This window comes from Choloepus didactylus, chromosome 1 (assembly GCF_015220235.1).
Source record: "Choloepus didactylus isolate mChoDid1 chromosome 1, mChoDid1.pri, whole genome shotgun sequence".
Classification (NCBI taxonomy): domain Eukaryota; kingdom Metazoa; phylum Chordata; class Mammalia; order Pilosa; family Megalonychidae; genus Choloepus; species Choloepus didactylus.
The window spans coordinates 82,338,869-82,357,645 of NC_051307.1; the positions used below are offsets into that span (position 1 = coordinate 82,338,869).

Consider the following 18,777-nt stretch of genomic DNA (forward strand, 5'->3'; position numbering starts at 1 on the left):
GATAAATGACAACAAATGATAGAATTCACAGTGCATGGATATCCTTTAACAAAAAGTATTTAATATGCTATATTCTTAGGCAATATGTAGTAATACATTTAGCTATACTCTTTTATTTAACCAAATGTATTTGATAGAGTATCTTATGGACAATGAGCAATAAGCAAGTATGCTCATTTGAAGATGGAAGATCATCAAATCCAATAAACCGTCCATTAACATTTATGATTCTTAAGCAAAGTATCCATAATAACCCATACATTTGATTACCTTTGATGGGTTTAGCTACAGAAAAAGAAAACTTTGTAACTGCCATACAGTCACCCGGTGGACCAATGCCCACAAAGTTTGTTTTCAAATAATGAATTGCAATTTTGAGTGTTGCTCCATTTTGGCATCTTCTTATTGAATGTAGGTGTTCTAAATGCCATGTAAAAATTTCCCTTGAAATTTACACAAAATCTTTACCTTTTACTGTCAAATAATCATACCTATGGTTTTTGCATTTTCTTCTTTTTCCCCTTAATATAGAAACAAACAGGAATGTAAAGCCTTGGAATTTTGAAAAACTATAAAAATTTACCTACCTAAAACTATATTTCCAAGATTCTTAGCTTTCTTATACATAACACTTATTAGGTTCATTTACATTAAGATAGGAAAAATGCCATCATTATATGAAATATTATAATATCCTGCAAACTTCAAATAGGGTCAGAATTGTGAAATAAAAAAAATTGCACTATCTGAATTTAGGATAATTAAAATAAAAATAGTATGGAGCCCCTGCATTTTATCATACATACACTTATGCTATCTTATGCTATAGGTCTACATATGCAAGTATATGTAATTTTTTCAGTTACCTTATAAACAGATACATTAAACTATAATATATTAAATATTTTATAATAATCTTTCTATACATATGATGCTGATATTGAAAATATGGTCAGTCGTACTGTAAAAAATGAAATGTTAAAGGTTGAGTTAGAACACTACCTATTTCCACCTTGACTTATCAAAAGAGGTACACAGTCTAAACCTGTCAAGGGTAACTAGGAGGTGAATCACTGTAGAGGACTTAGTGTGAGGGTAGAAGTTGGAAGTATGAGTGCTAGAACTTGTTAAGTAATTGAGGAACTCTTCCTAGGATTGTGAGTGGTGGCAATGGTGCAGGTGGACTCTGTTCAGAAAAACACCTGAGGCTTTGTCACATGTCCTATGGGCTAGTGCACCTCATACCTTAACGTGCATACACCTGGGGATCTTGTTGAAATGCAGATTCCAGTTCAGTAGATCTAGGAAGGAGCCCAGCTGCTCCTGCTGCTAGTGGTCTGTGGATCACACTTTGATTATTTGTCCTTGGGATGAAAGATGATTTTGTGGGTTCTTTTAGATCTTTTCAAAAGTCCTCATGAAGATCTAGAATCTTCTCTGGGATACAACTGGGTGAGGTATATATACATGAAAGTATCTTTCTTTCCCTCCAATTTTGTCATTATCATCCTATCATCTTTACTTTTCTTTTTCTCAAAAAGATAGAAATTAAAGAGCCAGACTCCAAGACTAATCTACACTATCCTATCAAGATGCACCTTTATGCCAAAGATCATGATTACGTAAAACTGAACATCAGTACACTTGTCTAATGGAAGTATGACAGGGAAAGTAAAGGTTTTGGGGACAGTCAGCCAAACTCTTGTGACTGGACCACCAGAATTACAAACCTTCCTTGTCTCCTGTTGCCCAATTTCAGATTATTCAGGGCTACAGACTCATTGAAGGAGGATTTTTCCCTCTTGCCAATTCACTTTCTTAGTGCCAAGCATCTACTGTGGCTTCCAATGAATCAAGTTCTCCTTCCTCTCCTCCCCTGAAAGCTCATGCTCCCAGTAAAATGTCACAAATAAAGTGGAAGCAACCTTTCCCAGGCTAGACTTGAAAATAGAAAGCAAGGGCACCATTCTTCACCAGGAAACTGACCTACAAAACTTACTGGATTCATTTAAAGAAACTGAGAAGAAGGTCAGCTAAGAAAACAAAGGGAACTCTCTCCATAGTTACTTTGATAGAGCTCCACCAACTCAGCAATAAAGCATTGTACAAGGTAAAGGAAACAAAACAAAAAAAAAAAGAGGTCACATTAGGTGAAGTCTAGGAAGCAATTTGCAGAGCACTGGACTCTCACAGGTATTTGCATGCTCTGTTTGTCTATCTTCACTTTCCCAGAGAATAACTGGTTCTATATTTATTCTCTTTTTTCACTATCCTTATATACACACTGTAATGTCTACTAAAATGTAATGTTTAAAAACTCCATTTCTTTTGAGTTACAGATACACAGAAGCATATAGATAGATTCATATAGAATAGATGTAGATACAGATACAGATTTTATGTAGTGAGACTGCCTCTCATAGACATGTACTTCTATACAAATACTATATGCAAATATAGGAATACATTTTTTCTCCTGAACTAACATTTAGGTGCTTATCTATGATAATTGTAGCCTAAGATAGAGTTGAGGTTAACTTAGAAAGAACTTACAAAGTTCGTGGGCATTTAAATAAAAAACTATTAATCCAGGGTATTTACTTTTCCTATATTCAATCTTGTAATCATTAAAAAATATTTCTAGGGATAGCATAGATTAATACAGAGTGCTTCACTAGTAAAGGGTTAATGATTTTAGGGGTGTGAATGTTAGCAGTTGAGATGGCATCCTTGTGTGTTTGCAAAAAACATTTCGGCATCTTGTCCAAATCCCTTTGCAAACAGATAAATTACTCTATAAATCTTATTGCTCCATGTGGATAATTCACATACACAGTTTTATAAGGCTGGAGAGCTAGAAGGAAAAATCTGATTTAAATAGTACGATCTTTGGGATTCATAATCACCCAATGCTCAGGAAATGAAGAAAAGAGTACTTACACATAAGGATTTTCTTAGTTTTTACAATCTGGAGAAACACACACACACACACACACACACACACACACATCACTTTCCTCTCTAACAAGGCTAGAGGTCCCAAAGCAGGACACTCTGTGACAGCCAACCAAATTTATTTCTGAGGGAAGGAAAGAAAACTTTGCTGCTGTCGGCAGCTCTGCTACAGAACTGCTCCCTGATGCCCCAGGGTTTATGCACTATCAGCTCCTCGCACACAGATTAGAGGTTTATTTTCTATCGTATTACTGTTCTTTATTGCTACAAGCAATATTAGCTAGATAGACAGACTGACACTGGCTCATTTTACTTGAATGAAATGAGATTTTTAAAACATCTCAGGGAGTGTTCTTTTTTTTTCTTTCTCTCTCTCTCTCTCTTTTTTTTTTTTTTTTTGTCAGTATCTCACAGAAATTCAAGGAAAGCTAGAAAGAAGGGCAAGGGATATGTGCAGAACATATAGAAGGGAAGGGAAAAGAGAAACACAGGAAACAAAGCTTAGAGATTTTTGGAAATAGAATTATGACTAGGTTCCAGTCTAGTCTCCCTAGCTCACTGTCCCTTACAGGGGTCAAACTCCCAAGGACTTGGGACTCTTCCTTTCCAAATTTCAAATCCACATTATGAAGTTTGGCAGAACTGCACAGATATAAGTCTTTGAGGTTAATAATTAATTTGAAATATCCATTTATGCCAGGTTAGTTATTTCCCATACTCTGTACTTAACACTCCTATTCTTAAATAACAGCAATTCATTTTTTTTTTTTTTTTCCTTTTCTTTTCTTTATTCTTTTGGTGATTTCTATCCACATTTCAGAAAAGGCTCAATAACCAACCAAAGTTCTAAGATTGATTTATTGCCCTAAATGCCAATTAGAAGATTCTTATAGAAAGTGTTCTATCTGAACTACTGCTAGGGCAGAGCCAGAGGCCTTGCTGTACACACACACACACACACACACACACACACACACACACACACTTGCACCAGGACAGGAGCACAGAAGATGCAATACACTGTACCACTCTCTGGGAGCCATAATTCCACAACTCTTCCTTCCTAATTAAGGAACCCCAACAAAACTCCAAAGTACAAGGTATCAGCAGTTATAAAACCAAGAATACTGCCCAAATCTCACTAATACACATAGGTGAAGTTAGTCTTCCTGGATGAGAGAAACAACATCCTGAAGATCAAGCAACACATAACCAGCACAACTGGTCCCTGACAGGGATCAGAATTACCCTGAATTTTGTTGGCTGATACATCCACCAGTCAGTAGAACACATACACACACAGACAACACACACACACACACACCCGCAGCATCAGGAACTGCAGTTCAAGATTAGGCGCATATACACACACGCGCGCACACACATACGCACAAATAGACACATGAGCGTAGCAAAAAAAAAAGTTGCCCAAAAGCCCTACCTGAGGATGGCCGTATCCCCCTGCCTCACGGTGATGTTGTCCGTGCCTCGATTAAAATCCACGCTGCGAACAGGCAGTCCTGTGGGAAGAAGGCAGAGCAATCTCAGTAGGACCAGCGGCAACTGTTTCCGATCAGGCTGAACTCTCCCGACCATGGTGGCCACGCTGAGCTGCGGGTCGGGTCCGCGGGCGTACTCTGGAGGGGTGTGTGTGTGTGTGTGTGTGTGTGTGTGTGTGTGTGTGTGTGTGTGTGTAAAGCGCTGCTCGCCGCGGAGGGCTTTACAAACAGAGGGCTTTCATCAACCGCAAAGACAGAATGGGCTTCTCCAGTTGGTGATCCTTTCCACTTTGCCTCTCTCTGTCCCTTGCTCCGTCTCTTTAGCCCCTAAGACTGAACAAAACCCTCATAAAACCCAAGCAGAGAAAAAGAAAGTCAAAGGAGCACAATTTAAAAACAGAGTACAAATATAAAACCCTGTAGGAAAGACGAAGAAAAGGCTGCAAAAGGGAAGATGTTCTTCTCTGGTCTGTCTGTGGCTGGATCCTTCTCTGCCCGTGAGGAGCTGCCTAGTGCCTGAGCTGAGCTCCTTCCTTCTGTAACCCACTTTCCCGGACGGGCGAGGGAGCCGGCACCGAGCCTGCCAGTGAGTGTAAAGAAACCGCCACACGGCAGCTGTAGCAGCCCAGTCTCTTTTCCCCTCCGCCCTCTCTCTCCAGTCCCTCCCTCTCCCTGCTCAGCACCTCCCCCCGCCCCCCTTGCTGCTTTTCAACAGCCCCTCCACGTCATCCCTTTCCCCCTCCCTTCCTCGTGGCCCCTAGCTTTGCACAACTGCCCCCTTCAGCCGCGGCCAGCCTTAATGAAAGTCTGATTTGCCTTTAGGTTGTCAGGACAACAGCTCCATCTGAGGCCTGGCTGATTTCCTTAAGAAGAGGGAATGGAGCTTAGGGGTACTGTTAGAGAGCGAGAGGGGAGGAGAGGGACTCTTGCTATAAAAGACCAAGAGAGAGAGTCCGAGAGAAAGGAGAGGGAAGAGTTAGAAATGAAGGGAAGAAGAGGATAGGAGAATGCAAACCTTGACTAACGGAGACAGGGAAACAGAGAAGGATAGGAAAAAACAATGGGGAGGGGGTTTTGCAAGATGGGCTGAGGAGTGTGAAACAGAGAAGAAACTTGGCAGTGGAGTCTAAGATGAAAAGCCAACATTGATTTCAAAACTAAATATTCCTGGGAACTGGCTGTTCACACTCATATCTTGTTCATTCCTTCCTCACTCCTGCACTTTATTTTTCAGGATTAAAAAGGTTTATGTTCTCTCCTTCCTTCGTCCCCTCCCCCTCCTGGAACCCCTTATGAAAGATGGATTGGAGACAATGCTGGTATTGAGTGGTCTGGGGTGTGAATGCTTGGTTTGTCTTTTTCCAAGTGCCAGACTCAGCAGCTGATCCCTGATCCCTAAATCAACCTCACTCTCCAGGAAACCCTCACTCAGTCCCACACTGAGTAATGATATTAAGGACTGTTGTTTAAAGAGCACAGTATTGTTGCTACCCAAGTTTCTACTGGCACTTCCTTCTCAAAATGTTCCTTTGCAAGGAAGGTTTCAGAAGCTTGTCATTTATAGGGTGACACTAAGGCTACACACAGCACTTCAGCTAAAGGCAGACAGGGTAGCCATCATTTGTCTCTCCTACGCTATGAACCAAGCAAGTGATGAGGGTGATTAGGGCCTTGCATTTTAGCCACTCAAGTGAGATCCCCTTCAATCCTTCAACACTGATGCGGGATGGAAGATGAAGTTGGACTGGTCAAGAATATCATTTTCTTCTTCTTTTTAAATTTTATTTTGAATAAGTGAAGCATTCATGTGGTACCAAATTCAAATGGTACAAAATGCTATAGAGAGAATATATTCCAAAGTATTCCATGCATACACAAATAAATGCATACACGCACAGAGTATCCCCATCCCTCTTGTTTAAACAAAGAACCAAGGATACTTTCAAAACAATAAATAAATAAATAAATAAATAAATAAATAAATAAGGACTCGGTCTTAGGAACTGTTATCAAGCCTCCCCGAGTAGAAATCCTAAGGATGCATTTTCTGTGTTGATACCTGCCTTGTATCCTAGAATATTCAAAGAATTTATCTGCTACATTTTATCCATTTAAAGGGTAGGTTAATTTATATAATGTGGGAAAGGAAGGAAGGCCTCTAGTTTTTAAGAATAGTCTTTGAGGAATTGGAAACTGAATTGTCACAAGTTCAAGACTGGTGGAGTTCAATTAATTACATTTGCAGTATGCATTATTTTTATATACACCCAGATGTACTATATTGAGGCTTATAAGAATTCCTCAGCCAATAAGCTGATGACGTTCCACAATTTATTTCTAACTCAACTGTTTAAAATTTTGAACACATTTTGCCACAGAAAATATAGTTGTCAGATGGTTAGTTGAACTACAGAACCCATAAACCTGTGATTCTCAAAATCAATGGGAAAGTGAGCTTCAAGTGCAAAATGGAGATGTAAGAACTGCATATCTCTTGGCCAATATTGCAGGTTTGATAACACTGTCAGGCTTTTCCTGAGTTTTCAGGGGTGAAAACAAAGGCTTATACATAGCACCTACTTTGGTTGGGTGGTGTTTCTCCAGTGTCAGGGGGAAGAAAAGGAAGACACAAGTGACTGGGAGTCCTGGAATCATCTCTATCCACTGATAGTGCTAGGTGAATGGTGTGATAATCCCCTACCCCAAAGACTTCCCAGACACTCTAAAGGGAAGGATCAGACATATCTGGATATGAATAGCATGTTGTATCAGTGACATAGAGTTTGTACAAAGGCAAGGAGGAAGTATGGTAGATTCATAGCATATTATTTGCAGAAGATGCATAGTTATGGTTCTTAACTAATGCCTGTATCAGTAATGTCAAGTTACTGGTAGGACTTACCTGGTGTTACTAGGAAGAAGCATGGAGTTTAACATACTAGAGAACAAAATAATTCACACTAAAGTGGTAGAAATGTGGAGTTTGTAGCAAATCAGTCAGATCTGGAATTTGTCTCTATAACCACTCTGAGAAAATGACGTATTAAGTTAATCAGGATCACTATCAGGATTGTAAAGGAAATGCCTAATTTACCTAAGAGGCTAAAATCATGAGCACATATTTGAATAGAAAAAAAAACACATAATGCAATTATTATTATTTTTATATCTTCATTAAATAAAGTCCATTTCTTGGCAACTTTTGTTATGCTAAATTGACTTGCTGTCTGCATTGAAAGTAAAACACAATATATAGAAAGCCTGTCTTAAAAAATTCTCAAAATGTTCAATAATTCACACTGGATTTCTGAATAATTTCAAAACCATGAAGTTTATTATGTAAGTTAATTATTCAACATTTAGCACTTACATCCAGGTAGCACTTCAAGTACAACTCTCTAACCCAATCCTTGGCCCAGAGGAAGCACTCTATAATTGATGAATGTAAGAATGAAGGAATGGTTGAATGCCCAAGATCAGGCATATGCCTTATATCAACATTTAAAAATTACTAAATGTGTTTGTGGGTGTACTCTCTACTTCTATTTTGACATTATGTTATTTCAGAGTCCTTTCCCTCAATAGTCATTGTTCTTTGCACTCCCTCACTATCCTATTTTTTCTTTTCTTTTCTTTTTTTTTTAGCCCCTAGGATCTCTTCCTTTCTAATAAATTCAGTAGTCAATATATATTGGATAACATCTTAGCCTTATGCTCACTCCCCTAAATCTACCCCAACATTAACTCCTCTGCTTCCTTTCCTAAGAAATTTAGAGAAGGAAACAAACAAATGAGTCACTGAAATTTATATGGGCTATTTTTCTGTAAACCACTATATGAATTCTTCCAAGAGGGCTGGCAAACATGAACATACTTTCGGGTTGTTTGTGAGGCGAGTATGGCTGTTAGCCATGTGAAACAGCCATCATCTCCTAAGTAAGATGATCTTAACTACTAATTTAAAATAACATACTGCCTTTCTGAAAGAGCCTTTAAAAGATTCTGGCACTCTCCAGGGACAAATGCTGCAGGAAAAACAAAAACTGTTTAATGTCTGAGCACCCCAAGAAGTATGAAAGGTTTGTTCTTCTCTATAGCTGTGTAAGGTAATAAGCTCACATGAAATCCAGATGCAGCCTGGAATGTAAAACTAATTCAGCTACATTGCTTACATTTTATGCTAAACATGTCTAAAATATTATTAATATATTGCTCTACATTTCTACAGTTGTAAGGTCTTAATCATAATAATGCCATGTCTGTACTTTACTTTCATAAGTGGAATTACCATTTCCATATGAACTAGAAATGCAGAATTGTTACTATTTCTCCTTAGGATTTCTACTATGACATTCTCAATGATTTCATCATAATTTAGCAATATTCAAGTATCCCAGATTATGCTCATAAGCATGGCACTATCATATGTGAGTTTCCTTTAGAAACTGGCTCCTTTCAAATACAGAAACTTCATTCACATGTGACTCACTGATTAACAAAATCAGTCAGCTTCAAGTCAGTTAAATATTGTTCAATTCCTTGCTGTAGAACCCTCAGTGATGGAAAACACTCAATCCATACCCTACACAATTAAAACGATTATTTCATGGTTTGCTTTTAGTGCATGCCTTTGTGATTCATTGTTATCACATTGGCCTTCTGCTTCTAATTAGATATCCTTTGCTCACTCATTTTATTTTGGTAAGCATCAATGCTTGGACCTGTCCCAGTTTTCGCAAGGTCTTTGAGATTCTGGCTGCTATTTGGGTCCTCATTCCTTGCTTCTACTCCTGATTACCCACAAACTCATAGATACATTTTTGCATCAGCAAACTTACTATCATAGTCATTATTACTATTTTACAGACATGTATTCACTAGCCCTTGGACCCTCCCCTTTTCCAGGTTGTTCATCCTGTCACTATTTACATGGAGGTGGCAATAGCCAAGTAATGCTGGGTATGCAATGCTGCTTGCTCTTTTCCATCAGTCTTTCATTTATGGGAAGAATATTTCAACAGCTGGAAAGATGTTGGTAGCAGCATTGAATAGCAAGCTGTTAGTACAAGCAGGTAATCAAGCTATTTTATCCCCTCTTTGTGGTTATTGTAGTGACTTGGGTTCTTAGCATTAGAAAAACGTTTAAGGAGAAGTGAGGAAGAGTGGAGGAAGATATGGAATTCCAAACTCTGGCATGTTCAGCAGGCTTATGATTCATTCATTCACTCATTCATTCAATGCACTTTTCTTGTTATGGAGGTGAATCAAGACATGCCAAGACTCTGATCTTATGGAACTTACATTCTAGATGAAAAAATAGATACTAAACGAGTAAATTCATATTAATATTATTTCAGAGAGTAAATGTCATGGAGAAAAATACATGTGATAGTGGCCTGGAGATGAGGTAAGGGGTGCATAAAGAGGAGAGTTAAACAAAACCTCTTTGAAGAGGTGACATTTAAACCAAATTGGGAAATCTAAGTAGGTGGTCATGCAAAAAAATAACTATAAAACCTTTCCAGGTAAAAGGGATAGTAGGTGCAAAGGCCCTGAGGCAGGAATGGGTATGTCATACATCAGGAATGAAAAAGGGAGTAAACCAAGAGTCTCGTTGTTGTGCATGTTGTAGAAAAGATAACCAGAAAAAGTGGATGAGACTGGACATGGGGTCAGATAAGAAGGGTTCAAAATGAAGAGATTCTAAAGTAAGGAATTTAGATTTTATTCTAGTAATTTAAAATGTTAATAAAAAATTTTAAGCAAGGCTGGTACAATCTGAATTACATTTTAAAAAGTTCACTCTGATTACCATATGAAGACTGGATTGTAGAAGAACAATAGAAAGCATATGGAGACAAATAGGAGGATATCTTAGCCACCTGGTGGCAACTGGCTTGGACAAGGGGGTAGCAATGGAAATGGAGAGATTTGAGTTGACTGGACTAACTCATGATGGTAAGACCCTTCCTAATAGGCCATTTTCTATCACCAGTAATTAACATTTGCCAGACATGAGCAATTCCCCACACTGTAGTAGTTCTATCTATTCTGGTATTACTTTACAGGAAGCCACTGTTGATCAGATGAGAACTGACAGAATGCCAAGTAGACTATCATTTATAACAGCTAGTCAGAACTAATTGTGTCCAATTTACTGCAATTGTTCATGCTTAAACTTTGTTTACCCTTAAAACAATTATTATATTTAATTAAATGCCAGTATAAGAAAGTGTTTTGTTAAAGATGAGGTGCATAACAATATGAGCATGTGGTATTTAACTGCTAAACTTTACTAAATATTTTCTTACATATCTATATTTATTTAGCAAGCAATAAGTATCCTGCTAAATCTGAATGGAATGCCTAATTAAATATCTTGAAGCTATAAGTCATGTAAATAACACTAATATGTTTCCCAAGATTTTACTGACAATATTGAGCTGCAAGAAAAGTCGTGTTAGGCCATTACATTATTTAAAGGACCCTAGAAGTTTGCCAGCTTACAAATGTCTTCCTTGCCTAGCTGACCTGTAATTCACACTCTCAGCCCTCTATGTTTTTAGTAACGAATGTAGGCAAATTGCCCATAGGAGAGAAAGCGGATTCACACGACATGCCTCGTAAGTCATGTTATCATGTTTAAGACGATTCATTAAAATAAACAACATTTTTGAGACCTCCCATGAGACAGGCACTGTGCCAAACTCTGCAGAAACAGCAATGCATAAAACCTATGTCCTGCCCCCATATAGTCTGATGAGGGGAATGCCCCTTAAAGCCCCTCCGAAAGAGAGGTTGAACATTATCTTTATTCAATTGAAAGGCAGGTCGTTCAAACCTCCTCTCCATTATGAGAAGTGTCAAAATTAATTGACATATATAACCCCATTCCTTTCCTTGGGTAATGCAAAACAATAAAAGTCAGAGCCCTTATCCCAAGGAACACAGAAACTCACAAGCAAAGTGGAGAAGTAGGGTAAACACACATGAAACAGAGAGTAAAATGGACTAGTGAGTAAGTAGAGTTTAAACTGTATGGCAGCAGAATCAAAGTGTGGTGGGAGTTCAGAAAAGATAATCCTGAAAGAAGGATCTTTAAAACAAATATTTTAAGTACCCCTTGGAAGATGTGTAAGAAGAGACAGGAGGAAGGAAGATAGGTCCCCTATGCAAAGACGGGACCATGAAAACAAGTCTGAAAGAAAGAATGGAACTTTAGGAAGACCTGTCTGGCTCGCAGAGGGAGAAGAAAAAGAGCTGATAGAATAGAGAAGAGATTTAGGCCTAAAGAAGGACCCTGAAAGCCATAGTTAGATTATAGAGGAAGGAGGTGGCAATCAGGAATTAAAAGGTAGCAGGAAGACAAAGTAAAGAAAATAGTTAATAAAATTATAAAATTATGTTGTAATTTAATTTATAAATTAAAAATTTAATTTATAAATTAAATTATAATTTAAAATTATATAATTATCAATAAATGAGGTGATCAGCACAGGAAGTGATGAGAAAGGGACAACTAATACTGATTATATACAGTGCTAAAGAATGAGGCCTTTCCCTGAGTAAGTTTACATTAGTGAGGAAGATAAGTTTTAGGGAAGCATGTGGGGTTAGAAATGAGAAAAAGTTAAAATAGGAATATGACTCTGTTTTACTAACTTGAGGTCAGTGAAGGGCTTGACAGGTATGTTAAGGAGTTTGGCCTTTATCCTGAATTCAACAGGAACTATTAAAAGCTTTGAGCAAGCCAGTGACATAATCCAACTTGTGTTTTAAGAAGATAACTGGCAATGGAGTGGAAGATAGATTGAGACAAGTCAAAGTCAGGGAAGACAAGTTAGAAAGTTTCTGAAATAGCACAGGCAAGAGATGATAAAAGCACAGGGGAATGGCAGTGGAAAGAGAAGAGAGGCGAGGACTTTGAGAGGAATTTCACAGAACTGATGGGACCTGTCAATTAATTGAATGTGGAAGTTGAAGAAATAGGAAGGGCAAATGAGTCTTTGACTTTTTTGCTTGAAGTCCAAGTTGCTAAAATGGGAAAGTTGAGAAAAGGGGCCAGTTTCAGAGGGAATTCAGAAATTCTACTTTTAGAATTCTGGATTGGTTTCTAAATTGGTACTCAAGTAGCCTGCACCTCAAGACGGACATGCTCGGGAAGTTGACATTCTTCACCAGAGGGCTGTCCCTGAGTTTTGTAATAAACTAAGCACAGAAATCAAAATTTTTCCTTGTGTTTTCTCTTTCTCTCACTTATTTTTGTAATTTCAATTTTTAAGTATAGCATGTGAGCAGATGACATTTTTACCAATAATATGAATCTTATTTAAAAAAAAAAAATTTCCATAGAGCAATTAACTGATTCTATGTTGCAAGAAGAAATATAATCTGAACTTGTCTCCCTCTGCTGGTTGCACATTGAGGTATCATGGGTCTTTTTACCAGAATAATAGTAGTAATAGAAATATCCAAAAATCATTTGTTATGGACAAGTGTGGGATATTACAGTTCACAATTCAAAGTCACACCAAACTCATATTTTTTCTTTAATGCAACTATGTGAGTAAACAGTACAAGTATTACTATTTCATATGACAAAAAAAAGAAAGAAAGAAAATAACTTTGAGATTCCAAGCCAGTAAACTGGCTTTTGAAATTAGAGGGAAATCGGGGAATGTATGTTTTTAGAAGAATTGCATAATGACAAAGCTGGAAAACACCCAGAAAATCTTCTTGCTCTACTTTCCCATTTTACAGCAGAGTCACAGAAACTTTAGACTTTACACAGTTATTTAGGAGCACTGAGATTAGTATTCAGAGACCGTGACTCTCAAACCAGTGCTGTTTCCCTTGCACCAGGCTGCCTGATGAATAATGTCAGAAAGTCCATCTTTTACAGCATAGCTGAAGCACTTATATAAGCAGGGTGGGTTGTAGATTCAAAATGCCAATTTCTCTGGGTCAAGATCAACATTGCATTAGAACAACTCATAGCTATACTAAACTGATAAATAAGCAAGTAAGAGACAAAAGGAAAAATAGAAACAAAAGAAATACATATTAGTTGGACAAACGGATATAAGGCAAAGAACAATCTCCAATCACCTATTTGAATAGCTTACTGGTCTGTCTTGCCTGGGGCTCTATAACCACAAGCAAGGCATGAGATGATTTTCAGGGGTGCCAGGGTATTACAGATTGTGTCAGCAGAAGAGTTGGAGTGGAATTCCCCACCCTCCAACTGCTGGGTACATACTATAGACCACTGGCTATTCACCCAATATCCTACTCTACAAAATTAGCCTGTTCTTAATAATTATTCTCATTCTCCCTTGGCAGAAAAGAAAAACAGATTTAAAAGATTTATAATTGTGTGTAAGTAACTGATAAACTCTATCCCCTGAAGGACATGACTATTATACCGGGGGAGTTTGCTAAACCCTATAATTCTCTAACGGGTGAAATATGTAAAGAAGATACTTTTGAATGGTAGAGTCTTTCAGTAATTTACTTCTTCCTGGCAAGAGACAAAGACCTTTGGGTCAACAACAATGAAAGAGCTTTAAGAGAGCTAAAAATTAAAAGAAAAAAAGAATTGACATAATTTTAACCCATTCAATAATATCCACTTAATCAGAAGAGAACTTAAACTATCAATTCAACACATTATGCTTATCATTAAAAGTTTTTTTTAATGTAATAATATGGGTATTGGATATTTATTGGTCAGGAATAGAGAAATTAATAATAGTGAAATTCTATATTATATGTATACCCACATGTACACATATACAAAAAAATATAAATGCATATAGATAACACAGACAATTCACAAAAATAGACACAATACACTTGGTAAATATTCCTGATATCCATGTCGAAAAACACTTTATCAGTTAAGATTTTCATGCAGTTTTTGTTTTTTTTCAGTAGCAAAATTAGAGTCTTGTTTCTTCTATGGTGTTATCTTTTTTCTTTAGAAAAAAAAAAGCATGACAGAGTATTGATCTTAGGAGAGAATTAGGTTAGTAAATGGCTTTAGAAGCTTTCTGTGATGTTTGGAAGCAGTGGGAATGAGCTGATATGAGGAATATACTCTATTTTAAATGAATTGGGTTATGGGTAGAGCTTTGATCTAGGAAATATCTAGTTTGGATGTAATGACTAGATAGTTTTGGGAGATAGGAGTAAAGGAAAGGATAAGCAGGTGAGAAAAGTTGGGTTGTGTCAGCACTAAGTGAACAGGAGGGAGTGTGAGCTAACAGGCAGTGTAGAAAGATAAATGAAAGCAAAGGGAAACTTGTAATATGATCATTTATTTATTGATATAGAAAATTTTTATTCATCAGTCTATGTGAGACAGTCTAATACCAACTCCTGTTTTAATGCATATAGCAACTGGGGTAAATGATTTCTTTTTTGGGGCAAAACTGACCACCTTGGTATTAAGGAACAATACTCAGGGAAAATTCAAATCACATTTTGCAACTTCTTCCACTCCTAACAATTTGGGTTTGTTGTTTTGGTTCATGATATTTTAGCAATAATTCTTAGTTAATTAAATATCAAGAATGTATTGATCACCTATTATGCACGTGGGTACTCTAAAAGATCTGTGAAGACTATTCAGTGCAGTCTCTATGATAAGAATCCTCTGTAATAAGAAGTGCTCAACCTTGTTAGGGAAAGAAGATCAACATATAGATTACTGAAATATCAACATATAGATTAGTGAAAGTTTAAAAAATGGTGTAAAATTTAGTCAGAAATATTGAGGAAAAGACTCTAAGTACCCAAGAATTCAGATGTGCAGAGATCACTTCAACCTTTTGTGTCAGTCAGGGTACTGCATTGAGGCCACCAAGAGGGACAGGGCAGGGTCCTTGTTCTCAGTGAATGCACAGCCTGGAGTGAGATTCAAACAAATAGGTGGGAAATGGCAATACAGTACTAACTGTACAAATACCCACATAGTGCTGTGATCCCATAAAGGAGGCCACCTAATCCAGACTGGAGAGAGAGCTTTCTGAGAGAGATGGTAGCTGAGCTGTGTCCTAAAGGAGAACTCATCTGAAAGATCTGGCTTCAGAGTGGCCCCTTAGGGATGTGTAGGATAAAGACAGTTGGAAAAGAGAGTAGGGGCAAATTAAGAGAGCCGACAACAAGGATACATGTTTAGAGATAGGAGGTAGCATCATGGAACAAAGCAAAGGGGCAGGGAAGAGAGTGCCCCGACTAGAGAAGATCTATGATGGGGAGTTGTAGGGAACTCATTTAAATAAGGAAGGTGGAGAAGGGTCTGAAAGGGTCTTAAAAGACAGGAAAGGAGAATCTAAATTTATGCATTAATAAACAAGGATGTTTTATTTTCTTGGGCAAGTTCTTGAAAATGACATAGTAGTTAAATAAAATGAAGGGCACAGCTAGGACATTGTCTTAGTAATTCAGACATGAGTGGCAATGACCTAGCAGTGAGGGTAAGAGTTATTATAAAGATTTCTTTCCTAACCAGATATATAGAACAGATAAGAGGGAGGTATCCAAGATGAGTTCCATGAATCTTCCCTGGGTTTCTGGAGAATAGTATCATCATTGATAGAGATCCAGGAAGTTGAAAAGGCAGCAGAGAAAACAGAGTGGAGTATATAGGGGTAGGGTGGGGGAGTGGTACTAATCCCCTATAGGTAAAAAGCCTGCCATTTGGTTAGCTACTGCTATGGCAGGGAATGTGTCTGTTAATGAGTTGGCTGTACTTGCTCAATTGGCATGAATTTCCCAGATGTGCATAATTAAGAGAGGAAAAAATAAAAAAAGAAACCATGTGATCCTTACAGTGTTGGTGCTTTTATTTATCAGTACTCATAAAAATGTGGCATTAAATATTCCTTACTGTCTACTCCAACAATTTGCCACATACTTTGGAGCATCACTAAAACACATACAGCACTTGGGTTTAAATGTACTTTAATCTCTAAAGTTATATTGTCATTAATTTATGTTAACTATAACTCTGGATTTTCTTTTCTAGGTCTCACTAGACCTCATCCCCAAACAGGGAGTCTAAAACATTCTGGGTTATGCTCATTGAACTTGATTAGTCATCATTATGCTCTGCTTGAAATTCATATATCTTTCTTCTAATCTATTTCTAACTGGGCCAATCATTTAAAAAAAAATCTGTACATTTCAAAATGCATTTATAAAGTTATAAAATAGTTTTTGGAAAGATAAATAAATAATGAGCTTTATGTTGGAAATGTTAGATTCAAGTTTAAATATTAAAGAAGAAGTTTATGTATGGAGCTGGACTTCAGGATCATTATTGGAATACAGAATAGGTGGTTATCAGCATAAAGGTGAGAATTGAGACGCAGGTATGTGTGTTTGAGAGATTGAGAGAAGAAAAAGAAGAGCAAAGGCTGAAAACTGCGCTGGGAGAACCACTCTGGGCAATGATTGTAATGCTGGAGCAAGAAAACAAGAAAGAAGCAAGAAAAATTGTTCCTGGAAAGCAGCAGGGCCAGCATTTCTCCTTTCATCTGTAGAAAACAAAGTGCTTTCAAATTCATTTGTCTTCACTTGACACCTTATAGCACTCCGGAGAGCTCTTTGGAAGAAAGATGTTATAAATGTCAGGTATTAAGATAATAAACATAAAAACAATAATAGATACTCAAAACCTTTAAATAGAAGGAAGGTGCTGCCTGTATTCATTACTAAGTGGTTTGAATCAATATCAAAGAATGATGAGAACCCAGGATTGAATGGGTCTAGGGCATCCTTATGTGAGCAATGAGATGACAAATACCCTGAGAAAAAAGGGGTGGTCTCCCCTCCAAATGTGCCCTCTATCTTCTCTAAAGTACCATTAGACCTGCCTGCATATGTAGTAGGACTTCTATGCTTCCAAGATAAACATAACAGCCTTCATCAACAGCACCAAAGTGGGAGACCATGTTTGATTTTGTCATACCAACTGAAATGCAATCTATTCCCTAAATGCCATTTTGCAATTGTTATTCCAATTTGCAAATCAAGTATGAGATTCTGATGCTATCTAAACATTTACAAATGGGAAAAAAAAATTACCCTCACCAAGAAGCACCAAATTGTCATTTTCCCCAAGAAACATTTTATACCCACTTTGAAAATCTGTGGGACATCACATACCCACACACACCCATAGACACATATATGCAAATATATGTTCATCACAAACAGACCAGTACCTGGACAACTGGTGACTTACTGGCCAGTTAGTTAATTGTCTAGTAACTTACCATTAAATCAAATACAACCTAACCCTGTAATCAACAAAACTTAAATTTCAGGGTTGCTGCTTAGTTGCTGCTTCCAGATAGCGCAAATGAGGCACTGGAGAACTGAACATTGAAACCTCGAGCTCTGAGTCTTGGAGAGATATTGGCATAAGGAAGAATGTGACTGGGGATATCTTTGGTTTATACTTAGTTTTTGAACTAGGGTTTTCATATTTGACAAATGCAAATCCTACAGATATTCAGATATGAGTGGAAGATTTGGTATAACATCACTGTATTTCTAGTCATTCAATTCTCTCTGTCAACTGGTACTTGATGCTGTGTATTGCACTGATTCTTTATCATCTCTATTGCCTAGGCAGAGTCAGACAGAGTGTTATAATGTACTATATATCTATGTCTTTACTCTCATCAGTGCCTTTTCTTATCTGAAATTTAGGGGGAAAATGTTCTTAATTTTTAAAGAAAAATGTCAAAATTATTTCTGAAGATTTCTATATTATCAAAGAGCAAAGAGAGTTAGAGCAAGGGAATATTTAATTAGCAATTATTTTCCTCTCCACTGACAAGAGTTTAAAATATATTTTCCCTTATATGAAATAACAAAAAATAAGCTAGTTTAGATCACTTCTCATAAGCTATCCTTGTATCCCCTAAATCATGATTTTTAGATCAAACATGTTTAAATATATCTTCCAATGTTTTTTAATTGGATGAGGACATAGCCATCAGGCAATCCAGCTCTTTCATTTTACACATGGGATAACTGAGACCCAGTGACTTTAAAGATCTTGCTCAAGGCCACACAATATATCCTAGCAGAGCCAGAATTTCTTCTTATTCTCAGTTCACAACTCTGATTGAAATATGTTGAAATCCAGGCAAAGGGGAACATATATTAAGAGTGTGTGGAAATGTGTGTGTGTACACTTATGTGTATGTGTATGTGTGTGTGTTTGGTTAGCCTAATCCCCTGGGTAGAATCTCCCTACCCATTCCCACCCCTTTCCCTACTTCCAGCTTTTCTTTATGCAGCAAAT

General features: G+C 37.3%; 1 protein-coding gene across 4 annotated transcripts in view; it reads right to left on the reverse strand.

Moving 5' to 3' along the window:
• The window catches only part of LOC119533935 (limbic system associated membrane protein), an 878,762-nt gene that overhangs the window by 678,021 nt on the left and 181,964 nt on the right, over nt 1-18,777 (reverse strand). For 2 of the 4 annotated variants that reach the window (XM_037835919.1, XM_037835895.1), the window contains exon 1: nt 4,397-5,046. In XM_037835919.1, the coding sequence (XP_037691847.1) occupies nt 4,397-4,551 (155 nt within the window). In that variant the 5' untranslated portion in view covers nt 4,552-5,046. Of the gene's footprint in view, nt 1-4,396; nt 5,048-18,777 lie in introns of those variants that run through there. The other 2 variants (XM_037835912.1, XM_037835904.1) reach the window with 2 other exon arrangements.